At 38.9% G+C, this 17,756-nt stretch overlaps 2 protein-coding genes and 1 long non-coding RNA gene across 25 annotated transcripts in view; 1 reads left to right on the forward strand and 2 right to left on the reverse strand.

Moving 5' to 3' along the window:
- RyR (Ryanodine receptor) overlaps positions 1 to 17,756 on the forward strand; it is a 1,962,175-nt gene that overhangs the window by 336,730 nt on the left and 1,607,689 nt on the right. The gene's annotated exons all lie outside the window — the stretch shown is intronic.
- LOC137243067 (uncharacterized) lies at positions 2,841 to 4,833 on the reverse strand. The gene is made up of 4 exons (XM_067770238.1): positions 4,741 to 4,833; positions 4,507 to 4,669; positions 3,882 to 4,438; positions 2,841 to 3,824 (listed from the first exon to the last, which is right to left on the reverse strand). The coding sequence occupies exons 3-4, from the start codon at positions 3,894 to 3,896 to the stop codon at positions 2,841 to 2,843; spliced, it is 999 nt and encodes a 332-aa protein (XP_067626339.1). The 5' UTR covers positions 3,897 to 4,438; positions 4,507 to 4,669; positions 4,741 to 4,833.
- LOC137246652 (uncharacterized) lies at positions 4,859 to 6,435 on the reverse strand. Its single transcript, XR_010951627.1, has 3 exons — positions 6,328 to 6,435; positions 5,135 to 5,372; positions 4,859 to 5,067 (listed from the first exon to the last, which is right to left on the reverse strand). It is a non-coding gene; the product is annotated as an uncharacterized lncRNA (long non-coding RNA).

A 17,756-nucleotide genomic window follows, 5' to 3' on the forward strand; every position in this document is an offset into this window, starting at 1 on the left:
GTCAATGCGCCACCAAATGTACCAAGTACCACCACAGGAAGGGCATTTCGTTCAGCATTTATTAATGCTCATTTTTAGTCATCTTTAATAATTGATACACCTTGGCATATCGCATGTACCTGTATTGTTGTGTGAACGCTCTAAGATTTCAATCATGCGATTTAATTCGAACGCATTAAGCTTGTCAAAAATGACTTTTGAATGAAAACAAATCACCCATGTAAATGAAGAAAAGGATAAAAACTATAATTAATAATTTATTGGGAGTTAGTTTTCATAAACGAATCGAAAACTAATTTTCCCACCAAATTTCATCTAAAATTTTATATTTTACCTGGAATCGGTAATAGTGCACTGATTAAATATAAAACTTCGACTATTAGCACGCGTCTAAAAATGCCGGGATAGGCGTCAAACTACGCGTCTTTTAACTCTGTGAGGACATGCTGCCAATACATAAAAGTGCTCTGCGCAATAGTACTATGAATCCCAACCCCTCCTTCGCATAATTAATACCGTGGTCAAAGCCAGTATGACCAGTGGCGAGGAAGTTAGTAATTCTCTTTAATGTTGAGCTCGTTGCCTCACTATGTAGACGATATTCAGGGTGTCATAACAGGCCATCTCGTGGCAGTGTTTTTAAAACTAGGTTACCAGAATGGTGCCGCGTAGTACATTAGCGGCCGGTCAATGGCTTCGTAAGTGGTTAGCAAGGTTTCTTTATCCCTTCCCCAAGTGCTGCCGGCTAGCGACTTGTGGATTTTGTTCCACCTTTGTACTTTGTATACAATTTCAGTGGCCTGCGTCTTAAAGGTGAGAGTGTTATGGAACGTTGCCCCTAAGATCTTTGGGGGGCTGACAGTCAGTGGCGTAACACAATTAACGTTAACGTCCAATATTTGCGCTTTCAACGTCGTAAACAGAGAGGCCGAGATTTGTTCGGCGTAGGACCTGTCGCGCGAGGTGATTCCTCAGGGTAAAAGTCTGTAACAGGGGTCAACTGCTAACACGCGTCCAAATTATCGGGAGAGGTGCCAAACGACGCGTCTTGACCTCGACAACAGTATTTTGAAGTCGGAAAAGAAAAATCTAATCTCTATTTGGCGATATTTGCAGTTAAAGTTTGCAATTTTCGTGTGGTTGATGGTTGGAAAAAATTGTGTGGACAAAGGGATTTTGCACGGATTTAATGTTCATCCCACCCCATTGGTGGATCGTCCAGGGTATTTTTTTATAAGCGTGGCCAAAGGTCGCCAACACAGAAACGTGTTCTGCGCAAAAAACACTATGGATCCCAACCCCGGTTTCGGAGTCCCGCGATTTTTCGTTAATATCTTTTAAACGAGTTACAATTTGTATTTTCCTCCTTCGTATTATTAATAATATTCGGATATATAATATGTCAAAACGCCCCTCCCGATATTTTTGCATGCGTATTAGCAGACTGAGGAGATAGCTGTTTATTCTAAAAGCAAACTCGTCTATGAGAGGGCCAGGTCCCGTTGCCATTATTATGCAGTCGGCGGCGTAGAAAATGAAAATAACTTCTTCTGGTGGGGAAGGCAGCCTTGATATGTAGAAATTAAACAGAAGCGGGGATAGGACACCACCCCGTGGAACCTCCTGTTTAATTATTCTAGGTTTTTATGTTATGTTCCTGAACTGTATGGATGCCTGCCGACCATTCAGACTGCGAGGATGGGTGGACCCTTATAAGTTTTTGGAGTCTTTGCTGCGATTGACTGTATGTAAGGCTTTTAGGTCTAGTACGAGTACCGTTGTATGGAGGGGGTTCTTTGATTCCACCCACAGTTTATCTGTGAGTTGGCATTTAGCGCGTTGGTGGTGCTATGTAATTTTGCAAGCCGTGCCGATGATTGGAAAGTCGCAGTTTTGGGGTGAATTGAGGAAACAGGACGGCTTCAAGTGTCTTGGGTACTGGCGATAGGAAAGATATTGGACGACATGAGTATCTAAGCTAGCTGGTTTCCCAGGCTTTAGTATTTAGTATTGGATTTAACTAGCCCAATATGCTTCAATCACGTTGAGACTGTCTATGATACTCGTTTCGAGACATGTATGGAGAAACAAGGGTATGTACATATTTATGAAGCTTACGGACTCCGAAACTACTCCGCCGTTGTGATCAGATTTTCGGGATAGCTTCATAGCAATCCTGAGTTTTTCCGTAGTTTTAATCCAAGCAATTATTTTTATGAGAAATTCGTGAAATTTGGAATACAAACAACAATTTTAGTATTTGTTGAACTTTTCTACACCGAAAGTCGATCAGGGCCTGTAATATTCTTAAGAATCTTATTTATGGTACGATATTTTTCAAAATTTCTACCTACCTAAGTAGCATTTCTGATAGGTAAATATTTAGAATATTTTTCCTTCGACGACAGCAGACGGAGTCCGACCGGTTTTCGAAATATTATTCAAGTAAATTTCATTCCATTTATGAAAATATTTTTTAGAAAAAAGTCGAGCGGTTTTGGTATGTAATTTTAGCTGGTATCCATGCTCTTTCGTACGCAACCCAACGAAGCAGTCGTCGACAAGACTTTACATTACCTTTAATCCATTTTTCTTTTTACAAATAAAATAACATACATACATAAGTATTGAATTAAAAGAAAGAAGGAAAATCATGGAAACGCCAGCAATTGCCAAGATTGAAATTGGCAGCTGAAAACGTTTTCAGCGCAGAACGAAAGACAGCCATTGATGCTGGAAATATTATTAAAGGGGCAATTGCCTACAACATTCAGATCATACACAAAGCACCTGAGTTAAAGGAAGATACTATACTGCCAAGCAGCTGCACCTACTGCACATTATCTGACGGCATCGGCATTAGCGTGCACCTTTATATTGGCCGTTGATTTGTTGGCGGAGAAGTTGCACCCTGAGAGCGTGTAACTCTTCCTCGTTCTTCTCGAGGGTTCGTTGATACTGAATTTTCGGTCGAAGAAGGTCCTCTTGTAGTAAATGCAGAGCGTTGGAATTCGAAGCTTCTTTTTGGATCTGCCGTTGTCTTTCCTCCACGACATTCCTCTGGTATGGAGGAATTTGTCGCAGGCGATCGACGTGGGTTCTTGGCTTTGGTTGTGTAACTCTTCCTCGTTCTTCTCGAGGGTTCGTTGATACTGAATTTGCGGTCGAAGAAGATCCTCTTGTAGTAAATGCAGAGCGTTGGGATTCGAAGCTTCTTTTTGGATCTGCCGTTGTCTTTCCTCCACGAAATTCCTCTTGTATGGAGGAATTTGTCGCAGGCGATCGACGTGGGTTCTTGGCTTTGGTTGTGTTGCTGGATCCAACTCCGTGCTACGACCGACCTGGGCTACCGATTTTGGCCGTGTTGCTTCGAAATCCACCCTGCAGCTGGGAATTTCTTCCAACGCATCTGCAAAATCATCGTCGTGCAGTTCCGTCACCACGTATGTGTCGCTATCTATTAAAATAGTATCCTCCTCTAACTCAGGAGCTATCATGCTCTGAATGATGAGATCTTCGCAATCCACATTTGGCACTTCAATAATATTACCTGTAGCTCTTTCTGCTCTCCGCTCGGCACCAACTGATTTTTTTGGTGCCAGTTTCTTCCTTGCCCACTGTTGACGCAATTTTGTGACCTCGCTTTCATATCCAGCAGCCAGCATTGTAATTTTAACCTGGTTCCATGCGTCTCTCTTCTTTGCTATCATCGCACCATCATTTGATTTATCCTCTATGATGCGGATGTGAGACGCAATGCATTCACGCAAGCAGGCCTTTTCCCCTATGGTCCAATTTGCCTCACGGACTCGTTGTTTCGTGTCCTAGAACAACAATTTAGTTATTTATTTAAAATACTTACATGTTCGGTTTCTACTTACATTTATCTGCTGCATTTTAAAATAATTTATGTAAAAATAAATAAATAGAAAAATGGCGAAATAACTGTTGTGGCTTTGCCGGTATGTATCCTTTTTGTAAATATCAGCAGGTAAAGGGTGATGTTTTAAAATAGCTGAAATTCCTTCGTTACGCTCATCGAAAGCTTTTTTTATGTGGTTACCCTGTTCATGCTAATTTTATCTGAAATCTGTGTTTAATATGACTATGACAGACAAACATTTTAAATGCTATTCTAAATTGAGGCAAGATTTTAACTAAAGAGTATTTTATTCAGCGACTATGATTACGGGCCTGTAAGTTTAATTGGATTTCACCAACTACAATTATTATTGGCTGCAATGTCCCGTTTGGCGTTCAAAACGTTGCCCCATATTCAAAACTTCTTCCTCTAAAGTTGACGTTGACGAAATGCGTAAAACAAAATAGGCCATGGCTTCACTTATGGTGACTTTCTTCAGCTTTCCATTACTTTTATATTTCGCTGTAGGAGTGATAACTGCATTAAGTAAGAGTGCTATAATGCAGTTTTTTGAATCTAGATACAAGTAAAAAAATCATTAGTGTTTTTTTTTTCTAGAACAACTTTGAAAAAAATATACTCACTGTCGTCTATTGATTTGTAGTCTAGCTTGGAACATACTTCCCTGAATGCTTTGTCCTTTATCTCGTCACTAAATATTTTGGGGACATGGGGTAAAACTTTCTCCCACATTGCAAAAAATGAAACCTCTGTATTTTTAAAACTCATGTTGAAATCGGATTCAATCTGAAATTAAAATTCAATTAAATACATACATATTACCATAACATACATAATGTGCTATTCAAAATTTTTACCAGAATCGGTCTTAGGGTGGCCACTCGGATACTACATCCACAATATCTAAATTTATTATGGACTTTCTTCTTGCCGTGAAGGTTCGTCTCCACTTTTCCTGGACTTCCTCTAGTGGCGAGTCGTTATATTTCAGCCAAGATTTAAATATTTTTAAAACGTTGTCATCCACTTCATCGGAGGAGCTTTCACTGTATTCGTAAAACGACTCTGTCCGTTATGGTGCTAGAGGAACTCTTTAGTGATAGTCTCAGCTTTTTACGGGCATTGAAATAGCGGTCGTAAAGCTTTTCCGAGGGTTTTTTACCACGACGACAAAAATATGTAGCCTATTAAACATTGAATAAAAAAATATTACAAAAATAATTGAAAACTGACGAATGAAATCGAACCTACGTATATCCAGCTTTAGATTTTATGAACTCGCCACATTTTCTCCTCGAAACTGTGAGCAAATACAATCTGCCAAAGCCTTCATATCTTTGATCAATAGCTTCTGCCCGCCAGCTAAGCAATTGTCTATAACGCAATTCACAACGTCTTGTTGATGTTTTGGCGTTAGTGCTTTATTCTTGTCATAGTATTCCAAAGCGTCTTGACCAGCAGGCATTTTTATCAAAATAGCTCTCAAATCCTTGTAAATGTATAAATAAATAAAGCTGTACATTAAAAAAGGTTTACTTTGCCGGGCGGAGTATAATGCAACGTAGCAGTTTTTTGATCAAAATGCATCATATTCAAGTGTACATAAAGAACGGCCCAATGTACAATTGTGTTCACAAAAATTGCAGTCACAACTTTTTAAACATTTTTTCGGTTATTGAATAAATTGTTAACCGAAAACTGAACGAACTAATTTTTAAAACGTGTTTGAAAAAAGGAGGAAATTTTATACTTTTTTGACAATATTCATAAAAATTCAAAAATTTTTACTAGGAGGAAAATTTTTGGGCACGCAGTTTTGTACTTCTATCAATTTTAATGAAACAAAAACAAAGTTTGAAGTTTACAAAAGTCTACATTGATTTTTAGATTTTTTTTTCAATAATTTTGACTGCCTTTTTTGTACAGGTATACATACAGACACTGAAAATAATACCTGTGAATTAAGACCGCAATTTCGAAGAATTGGAGACTCCAACCTTCAACCCAACGAATTGTGAAAAATTATTTGCAATACATTTAATAAAAGATGAATTTTATATCAAAGCCGATATGCATTGAACCCGACCCCCTCAGATTTTGATGAAATTTTGCATAGAGGTACATTTTACCTATACAAACACAACCTTAGTTTTAGAAATTGAATTTTTTTAAAATGATGGTAATAGGTACTTTTGAGCTGTGATAGCTACGGAATGGCTTAACACATTTAAAAGATCTTTGTAAGATTGGAAAGGTATTCCGAACGGCTTTCCAAAACATACAATAAAAAATTGTTTATCACACTGAACAAATTTTTAAATTAAATTTCATCAAAATCTGAGGTGTTCGGGTTCAAACCCTGCCTTTTTTATAGGGTTTGATATGAAATTCATAAAAACTGTATCGATATTCTAAAATACACAATTTTTATTATTATTACTCACGTTTTACGGTAGCTGCAATTTGGACCGAAATCTAGCCTTTAGGCCCACATCCGTACTATTAGGGAAAATTTTGTATAGATCACATTCGGTCAAAAGCCAAATTTCTTCCCATCCAATGCCGGCTTCTGTGTTATAGTGGGTACATTTATATGCAATTATAACATTAAAAAAAATTATTATAAAGTAACTTACCTTGTAGTTTAGAAAAGGTGTTTTCCAGCCCCCACACCTTCAGGAGATTTAAGAGATTGTCGGGTTCTGCCATTTCTGAAAAATTTTAAGTTTTCACTCTTACAGCTGCGGACACGAAAATAGCAGCATATTTTACTAACAAATTTCATCATTTATTTTCTACTTCCATGAAATGTGTATCTAAAACTATGCAAACGATTTTCAAAAACGTTTGCGAAAAAATACAAAAATTCGGGAAGTGTTTAAAAATATGCATGCGATATTTGAGTGTTTACTACTATTTTCGTGGCCGGATGCTTGTGTATAGTAATCGCGGTAATGTTCTAGCACCGCGGCCGAGCGCTAAAAATTCAAACGTGAGACCCAGAGAAGCGTTTTGGCCCCAGGATCTCGAATTCAAGGGCGTAAATCTGATGTCTGTGATACTTCTAGAGATATCCGCAAAAAACCGAAAAATGACCGTGAAACCGGGGGTCGGATGCATAGTTTTCCTGCCCGGAACACCTTTCCTCATAGGCGGCCTTCGGCCGCGTTTTGAAAAAATAACCTTTAGCCGCTCCAACACCGGTTACGGCATCCACGGTATTTCTGCGTAGAACACTTTCACCCACAAATTTTTTGCTGTGTACAACAAAAATACAACAACCACATGAAAACTTGTAATTTCTTTTGCAAATATCTCGAAAGTATTAGAGATATCGGATTTATGCTTTCAGACTCGAGATTCTGGAGCCAAAACGCATCTCTGGGTACCACTACTGTATTTTAGGTAATTTTTTACGACAGCATGACACTGCTAATACGCGTCCAAAAATATCGAGAGAAGTATCAAACGACGCGTCTTGACATCAGTATTAATAATCCGTATGTGGAAAATAAAAATTACAACTCGTTCAAAAGATATTAACGAAAACCCGAAAAAAGACCCGGGTACCTCCGAAACCGGGGGTGGTATCCATAGTATTTTTGCGTAGAACACCTTTCTGCGTTGGCGGCCTTCGGAAAGATTACCCTGGGTGGGTCCAACACCGGTTTGGAGACCAAAATTATATCCGCGCAAAACACTTGTGTTGGTAATTTTTTTTTTGTGGGTACCCCAACATTACAACACATGAAAATCGCCAACTTCAACTGCAAATATCTCCGGACAGAGACACAATTTTTCTTTTTATAAAAGAAGGTATGCTGTTTCTTCAATGCAAAATTTACTTAAAAAAATTCACTTCTTCATTATGAAAGAACTATAAAACAAAGTAAATGTAAAGATAGAAATATGTGTTTTCAAAAAATAAAGTTATTCAATAAAAAAAAAATTTATGAAAATTAATAAAACTAAGTAGAACGTATAAAAATATACTTATATTAAATTATTAATTATTATTAATTAATATTTAAATTGTCAATATTAATATATATGTTCAAAGGAACTTAATAATACTAACTAAAACGTATTAAAAGTCATTTTAACATTGCAGCATATTGTTTTTATTATGTGCCCAAAAGTAGCATGGACTTTTCCTTTTGCATTCACTGTTGACTTTAGTGAGAGACAACCCAATAAACATTTTTGTTGGAAATTGGTTTGAGGTCAAATGGAAATCCAACTCTTTTTCCAAATTCCAATGTTTAATATCCATTGTACCTCCACTGGAGGACCAACCCATTCTCAAACAAAACGGCACATTTTTTATACGTAAATAATCTTAGTTCTCCACTTGAGAAATTCTTTGATATAAATTTGAGCTCCAACATCAATCTCCAATTGGATTCAAATGAAAAAGAAAACTTCAAGAATTAAATTTCCATCCCAATTGAATAAAAATAACAGGGTTGTATATATATTTTTTTTTCAAATTTCAATGCACTTTTTAAGTGTCAAATATACTGTTTACACAACTTCGTCAAAGATCATAACTTAAAATAGCCATAACTTTACGAAGAGATTCGTAATTAAGATGGTAATATCTTGAATTGAAGGTTAAGAGTAGTATTAAATGATATGATTGGAGAAAGAAATCACAAAAAATTGTGTACCCTGTAAAAGACCTCAAAAGTAGGGAAAAACGCCGTTTTTCGCGTACATAACTTCAATTATCTCAGAATTTCTCCAGTTGACCCCCACTTTTTTTACATTTTTCTATGTTTCTCGGTGCTTTGAGCACGAACAAAAATATCTCAGCTTTGGTGCAAAAAATATTTAAAATTTTGTAAGAATCGAATTAATGAATTACAATTAGTTAAAATCATTAAATTAATGCAATAAATCAATATCTTATGTTTATTTAACTTCAGTAGCATTCTATTTCTTGCTGTATTGCATTTTTTCCACCAGGCGGATTTCAATTATAAATTAAATTAATAATGGACATGTAATAGTTACTCTTCAGGTTCCCGTTGTACTGAGCACTCTAATAGCTTTCTTGTTGGGCATACCTTCCAAGTGAAGTGCGTCGCTCATCACTTTTCACCACACCATTTTTATGAAGCGTATGGAATTGCGACAAACTATAGTTTGGAGTTCAACAACCTAGAGAAAAAAGAGAGTACGAAGTATACCGTAGAATAGAATATATAAATAAAATAGTTTATATATATACCCAATATATTTAAAAGGCTATTGGCAGCGGCATTTGTAATATTGAATTCTACTGCCCAACTAGCTAACTCATAATTTAGTTGGGCAAATCATCAGCAATCTCTTCTGAATCGCTTTCCGAGGAAGTTTCTTCACTTGAAAAGTTTTCCAAAGGAGGATTGTATGCAGCAGTTGACGTGGAAGGCTCCATTGGCAAACTTTAAATCGGCGAGCGCTCCGACAGCAAAGCCACCACCTGCCTTACATCACTTCTAATTTTCCTACTTCTATGAATTTTAATAGTTGCACATATATATATTAAGTTAATTAAATACTTAAAATATTAAAATTGGGTACTTTCCCGAAATATATCAATTAATTTACTTTTTTAACTACTTTCAGGTTCACTGCTATCCAATCTTTTGACAGATGATTGGCCAGCATTGCCACACACATAAATGAATAAACTTTGGAAAAACGATTTGATCTCCAATTGTTTTAAAAGTTGGATTTCCATTTGAGAACTACATGTTTCTCAAAGGTTGGAAGAAAGTTGTACTTGTGCATATTGGGAAGCGAAAGCAAACGATCGTGATCACACATCGTTAGTGTCGGTGTGAAAATACAAACTCAAATTGCACAATGTGCAACTTTTGGCCGGCTTTGCTTCAATAATTCCTTTGTGACCTTTGGAAGCAAGTGTGCTAGGGGCAATGCTTTCAATAGTGAATCAGGCTATTTATTATATCGGGTATTCCCCGAAGTTTAACGTAAAATACCGATCATGGCGACTCACAAATCACGAAAACAAGATTGCGCCTTTGCGAATGTTAACAAAAGATCAGCTGTTTTTATGGGAAATTTTTACATCATTTTCTTTTAGCTCTTATTTTTTTCTCTCTTTCTTTGATTCGCTCAAGCAGTCAAGTGTGACGTAGATGTGCAGAACGAAGCAATTTGGAACTCGTGAATGCGGAATCTTCTGTGTGTGACTTTTGGCTCACAATTGTGTTTGAAAATTGGATAATGCAGGAATTTAAAATGACAGTAGGGTTGTTGGATCAACCAAAACTTTGTCAACTTAACTATGGTTGCCAGACGTCCCCACTTTCGATGATTTGTCCCCGATTTCGACAATTTGTCCCAGCGTCCCCGCTTAAATTCTAAATTACCCCGCTTTTACGATAGCATTTTAGATATAATTTCACTTTACGATTATCTCCTATCAAAAGTGAATGAATGACAAAAATCGAATTTTATTCCATTAGCTATAAGGACGAATTTGGCACAATTAAGAAAAGATGGAAAAGACCATGCTTGCGGCGAATTTTTGGCAAATACGATATTTTTTATTGTGAAACATTAGAATATCTGAAACTTTTGACGTCAGGATTTGCGGAATTCAGAGTTTTCATATGGTTCGATTTCAAAACAGATCAAGGCTTGCATATAGTGAAGTAGAACCATGCCTCTTTTATTTGCTTGAAAAAAAGGTGACCATCAATGGTTCTTTGTTACATGATCAAATAGTAAATTTGAGAATTTTTTTGGAATCCAAGGCCGATGATCACGATTTTTTTTTTGCCCAAAAATCTGCAAGCGCCAAAATTTTAACCCTTCCTGAGAATGCTGAACTTTTGAAAAAAATCAGCAATTCCAATAAATATGTGCTGACAGAAAAAGAGCTCCAGATTGTTGAAATTAGGAGTAGAAGAATGTATAAATAATTATCTGTAATAAAAAACATGCTTGTGCGAATTGTTAAATTATCTACTACATTCCCCTACCCTTTATAATATTTTTGTAGTTGTCTGGGTGCAATTGTCCGTCTTAGACTGCGTTTAGAAGGTTAAACTTGGTCAAAATTTTTACTATTGAAATTTGATTACCTTTTTTGTTGAAAGTGTCCCCGATTCATATCTCGGGCATCTGGTAACTCTAGCTTAACTGAATTTTTTCAATTAAGTATTAACAGTTTTACTACTGTTCATTCAACAGTGCAGTGCAGTTGTTGTAACAGTAAATTCCATTGAAGTAACAATAATTTGGTTGATTTAACAGAATTTGGTCAACTTGTAAGCAACAGTATGAAACTGTTGATTTTACTGTGATCATTTCTTTCCGTGTAGTAAACGCCAAATCTGCACTCGCTAAGTCCAGAAACTTTCCCACCCGATTAGAGCCACAGCTCCTAGATCATCTTCACGCCAAACGAGCCCTCCTCAAGGGTTAGGAAGAGTTCGCTCGACGCCACTTTACTGTGTTGGAGGTTTATCTGTAGGACTCGCAGCACCATTGGGCTGTTTGTCCCCCTCCAGCACCTTCGTCGTGACTTTGTTGTCCACCTCCTGCCCTCTTGGTTTAGAGTATTCGAGACCCCTTCTGCCTCTCGTAAATGCTGTGCCGGGCGTTCCCCTGTGTGATTCGCAGCGCCATTTGGCTGTTGGTCCTCTTCTAACCCCATTTGGTGACGTCGGCTACCTCCATCTGTCCTTTTTCTCTTAAGCTTTTGAGCTCCTTTTCGCCTTCGCCCACTTCCAGCGTGTTAGGATTTTTATCCTCGGGACTTCTTTTCCTGAGTCGCATGTAAATTTTGCTTTTACCAAATGACATTTTGCCAAGCTGCGTGTACAATATATCCTTCGCCTGCTTCATCACGCATGGTATCCATACCTTAACTTTTGGTACCGTGGGGATTTGCGCTTTAGCCACCATCACTCAAACCGCGCGTTCGGGCTTTGCCTTTGGAGGGTTGGAACCACTTCCTCCAGCCATCGAAAGCTCGCGATATTGTCGCACGCTATCATCTGCACACCATTATACCATCCTCCCGAATCAAAGGTTGGAAGGGGCTTATTTGGTTGTTCTCTCATCATCTTTCTACAGATCTCCACCTGACAGTAGTCATCTGTCCGAAAGGACTGCTACGATCAACCAGCGCCACAGTCAGTTACTGCTTTGCCACATTACTCATCTTCTCCGGAAAAGCCGGAGTCTTGTTGTTATCTCCCCTTGGCACCTCCGAGAAAGCTGGAGTCATAGCGTTAACTCCCTTTAGAACCTGCAAGAAAGCCATTTCTCCTTTTGGCTTATCTCATACTTCGGTAGTTGGAACTTCCCTCTGACTCGCAGCTTTCGAGGTAGTTGCTACATCGCTATTGGGGCCTATCTGTTTTACAGCTTTGGGCCTACTTGTCTTGTCTATGCGACTGCCCTGCCTCGCGGCTCTGGGAATGGGTCCCTTCTGCATCTTGAAAGCAGGCTTATCGCCTTCCGCCGAACGCGGCCCATTCATTCTGCCATTCGACGCTTCTTCCTCTAAGTACTACTTGCAGAAGCGGAGGGTTTCCCGCAGAAAACTTTTTCAACTGCCTTCAACCTACTTCTTCCGCCTCATGGGCCCATTCCAAGCGCTCGATCTCCACTCTGTTGGATCGACCACTGCTCCCAGGCGTTGGACAATTCTTAGTCCTGCACGGTACTGCGAGAGAGCTCTCCTACTTCCTCTTCTCCGTACCTTTCTCCACTCTACCACTCCGTTTTCATTCGTATGCTTTTCCAACACGGAGGTCATTGAATCAGCACTATTCTCGCTCCCCGAGTCCGACGCATCGCTAAATACGTGTTTGTCGTCCTTGGCTTGCGACTCAGTCCTCCTCTTATCATCGTCCTTATTACAATTAAGTAATGAGTCGTTCATCTTGATCGTACGACCACCTGCCCAACAAGGCCGGCTAAGCGGTGCAGTATTATATACGGGGAAAGAACCGTCCGCCACAGCAGCGCCCCTTACTGCGGTAAGGCCATCAATACTTCCCGAGGTGGCCCGGTATCGGGAAAGCTCCGTTCGAATACAGCCGAATTTATCCCAACGCTGTAAATCGTCCAATAGGCACGGTCCGCATGACACCCTGCATTAGGGGGTAGGCAGTTCTTCGTCACCGACATCCCGCCGCCCTCCTATGAGGCGAAACGGTGTAGATGCCAGTCCTTAACAGCTCCGCCTCATAGTTGGGCGCTATGGAGTTCGGCTAAGCCCTAACACCAGCGACAAAGTGCCTACTCTAGTGAGCGGAATAGCCATGTGAATGCTAAAAAATCTTAGCGCCGAGGGAATTAACTAGCAACGAACGTTCTCAACCGAACGTTGAAGTCCCTTGTCATTCCTGTGCAATTGGAAATGGCTAGGATAACTCCACTACTAAAGCCTAGTAAACCAGCTATAATGGCCTTCTGGTGGGGCCTTTCGGCAGCAGCGAACACATTGGAAACCGTCCTACTCCCTCATTTTATGGCGAATCTTCGCCTAGCCACCCACAAACATGGCTTCCGCAAAATACCGCGCTAAACGCCATAAACACTCAGATAAATTACGGTATAAATCAGGAAAAATCCGATCATTGACGGTGTTCGTGGGACTAGACCTGTCGAAATCTTTTAACACAGTCACAGTAGCGTGCTGACTCGCACCTCACGGTTCAATTTAGGAACGAAATATCAAAGCCCAGGGGGTACTTCAAAGTGGCGTTCTATCCCCGTTTCTTTTTAATTTCTACATATCAAAGCTCTCCCCCCCATCAGAAGGAGTTACAATAATTTCCTATGATGACGTCTGCGCGATAATGGCAAAGGGATCGAATAGATGAATTAGTTTCGAAAATTTTGTTTTTTTTTATGGCGATTTTTTTACGCTGAATTCTTTGATCCCAATATTTTTAAAACATATCGTAAAGACAGGGATGCACAGAAAACAGGTTGCAGTAGAGGTGGGGGTGCCCTAATCGCTGTTAAGCTTACCCAGAGGTCGTTGGTTTTCCCGCTATTAAATGACGACTCCCTAATCGATCAACTCTGTGTCCGCATTTTTAGTAGTTTTATTAATTTGTTTATTTGCGTGTCTTACATCTCACCCAGCAGCTCAGACTATCTGTACGCAGTACATTCGAATAATACCTTACATATTTGCGAAAATAATGAAGGTGATCATTTCTGTATACTAGGTGTTTTCAACTTAAACAAGGTCTCATGGTCTAACCTTCTCAATAATAATGTCTGCCACCAATGTAAGTCATACACATGAGATACATTTTTGGATAGTCTTTCTAGCATCAATCTTAACCAGTTTCATTATATCTCTAATCAACTTGGTAATATCCTCGATCTCGTGTATCTCGATGAGAACTCTGTCTATCATTTATAGGAATGTACTTTCCCTATCTGTAAATCGGATATGCATCATGTTCCTCTATTTTTATCCCTTCAGTTCTGTACTTTCCCTCCTCTCACCATGTTTGAACATGAATCTTTAAACTTCAGTGATGCTGGTTATAACTCTCTAAATGCTACTTTTCTGGATATTGATTGGAACTGTATTTTTCTTTCTAGTAATGTCCTTGAGTGGTATGAAGTGTTTCTTGAAAAAATTTCACACAAAACTGATCTTGATGGCCTGTCTTCTTTCTTTCTTAAGAAGTGCAGTTCATCTCTTGCCGAACCTTTATCCCGCATAATTAACCTCTTCCTCTCTGGTGTTTTCATTGATAAGTGGAAGGTCTCCTCAATTACGCCTATTCACAAATCTGGTAATAAAAATGATATCAGAAATTACCGACCAATATGTAAACTAACTACTTTTTCAAAACTTTTCGAGAAAATTGTGAAAGATAAAATAGTTTTCGCTGTTAAAGAAATAATTGATCCAAATCAACATGGTTTCGTCCGTTGTCGCTCCACAGTTACCAACCTTGCTGTGTTCTCTGAGTATTGTATATCAGCCTTTAAGAGTGGATTTCAGGTGGACACTATCTATACTGATTTCTCGAAAGCCTTTGATACAGTCTCACATAATATACTATTATATAAGCTTGATCGTTTAGGCTTCCATTCGGCTTTCCTAACGTGGTTGAGCTCATACCTCACCAACAGATTTACGTTTGTTAAAATCGGTACCAAGAAATCTTACTCTTCGGCAGTATTCTTGGCCCGCTCTTATTTGTTCTGTTTGTAAACGATATTAGGTCTTGTTTCGATTATGCACAATTTTTACGCTATGCTGATGACTTGAAGCTCCTTAGCAGAGTTACTTGTGTGTCCGACGTTTGTCGGCTACAAATTGACCTCAACAATCTTTCTGAGTGTAGTGTTAGAAATAATCGGGCTCTCAATATCAATAAATGTTTTCATATGACCCTGTCGAAAATTCAAAATAGAATCAACACAAGCTACTCGATACTAAATAATCAGCTATCCACTGTCGAAGTATTCTCTGACCTTGGGGTTCCCTTTCACTCTGGTTTCACCTTTGTTATTCACATGAACTTGGTAGTTCCTAAAGCTTACTCCAATTTAGCATTTCTAAAGCGATATGCGAAAGATTTTAAAGATCCCTATACAAGGAAATCCCTTTATATTGCCTTGTTAGATCGAAGTTAGAATACGCCTCCTATATTTGGAACCCATTTTATGCTGCCCATTCCGACAGGATTGAGCGTGTGCAATGGAGTTTTACTCGCTTTGCTCTCCAACCGCTTCACTTCGCTGATAATTTTCCATCGTACAATGCCCGTTATTTGCTTATAAACTTGAAATCTCCTGCTAGTAGGCGAACTATAAAGCCCTTAATGTTTATCTATGATGTTATCAATAGACTTATTGACTGTACAGTTTTGCTTGCGCAAATACGTTTCAACGTCCCTAATAGAATACTTCGTTTTTATTACCCATTCCACGCCATGGCGGTTAGGTCTAATTACCATAATTTTGCCCCATTACTAGGGCTGTTAATGAGCTTAATAATATCTACATGAAGCTAGATCTTGACTTTGCAATGTCAAAACTTTGTTCACCTCTAGGATTACTTCCTTTTATGTATAGCAAATCTCGTATATTTAATCAGCAATTAATTTATTTATTATTATGAATAAAGAATAATAATAATAATAATAATAATAACAATAATAATAATAATAAAAAGTAGATATAACACAAATGCGTCAGTTGATTAAATTTTAGTGTCTTAAACTATAGGAGGAGGGAAATTTAGTACATCACAAATCTTTCCCAAAGTGAATTTATCGAAATGATTACTCTTCGCACAAAAAAGAGTTATTTTCAATTTATCGAACAATTTTATGCACAGAATTTTGGTAGCCCAATGGGATCACCTATCAACTGTATTCTAATATAAATTCTAATTGACAATGTTTCATTCTGCACATTCCACCTGTAGATCTGGTAGCAAAGAACATAGCGTTAACAACTGCAACTGCATCGTTAACGGGGCAACTTGAGCGCCGACCATACGGCCATAGTAGTACAGCGTCATCAATCACGAGACGAACAGACTACCTGATTTCCTATCTGCGCTTCGAGGGCGATCTTAAGGCCACAGTAGAGGTGGACGGATGGTGCAAGGGTGCTCAAATGGCGGACGAGGCGATACATGTGTACACAGATGGTTCCAAAGTAGTGGAAGGAGTAGGGTTTGCGGTATACTGTGCTGATCCGGAAATAAACAGATCCTTCAGGCTGCCGGATTACTGTAGCGTTTTCCAAGCGTAAATCGTAGCCGTAACCAAAGCAGTAGAAACCCTGCAAGAAAATAGCCCAAGCTGCAATCGTGTTAACTTTTATATTGACAGTCAAACAGCAGTTAAGGCAATAATCTCGCATACCACAGCATCTAAATGCGTGTTAGAGTGTAAGCAGTCCCTGAAGAGAAACGGGACAGGGAGAAGCATACATTTATATTGGGTCCCAGGGCATATTGGAATAGATGGGAATGAAAAAGCGGATGAATTAGCTGTAAAGTGTCGAAGATTTTGTGCAGGTCTTACAACCTTAGACTAACAAAGTTGCTTCTATCATTAAAAAGAGAGGACTGTAGACTCATGACGGGTATTCTGACTGGACACTGCCTTCTGGCGTCACATGCCTTTAAATTAGGCTTGGTCAGTCATAGCAGATGTAGGAAGTGCGGGCTGGAGGTGGAAACGATCGAGCACGTTCTGTGCTCTTGCCCTGCGCTTGCCAGGCTAAGACTCCAGCTAATAGGAGTGATACAGCTGTCAGATCTAGAAGCAGCAAGCGGCTTAAATCCTAGGAAGCTTCTAGTGTTTGCCAAGAGGGCGGAGTTATTTTATAACATAGGTCCTGGTTTTTGATAGTGTTTTTCAGTTTGGTCATTAAAACAAACTTCTGGTAACACTACGGACGTATTCAGTCTATGTGAGGTCCTCATGGACCGGCCAGTTCAACCTAACCTAACCAAGCAAACAGATATTCTACACAAACAGCAGTCAAAGCTATGTGCAAGAACTGCTCCAACGATAAATTCAAGATGATAATGCAAGCCGGAACTTTCACATCAATGAGCAATGCCAAATTCACCAATAGTTGCACGGAAATAACAGGCAGCTCAAATACAATTATGAGCATAAGGCAACAAAACCAATATCGTGATGGCTTCCGTGGAGGTTACAATAATAACAACTACGGAAATTATCGGAAGAGACGATTAGACCACAAAATCGATTCAACAACTTTAGACAAAATAATAACCCTGGAAGTGGACAAACCGGTAGTCCTCAAAACAGAAATAGAAATTTCAACCAAACACGAAATAATACTGGCAATGTACGTAATTGTACCCAGCAGTAAAACT

This window comes from Eurosta solidaginis, chromosome 3 (assembly GCF_040869045.1).
Source record: "Eurosta solidaginis isolate ZX-2024a chromosome 3, ASM4086904v1, whole genome shotgun sequence".
Classification (NCBI taxonomy): domain Eukaryota; kingdom Metazoa; phylum Arthropoda; class Insecta; order Diptera; family Tephritidae; genus Eurosta; species Eurosta solidaginis.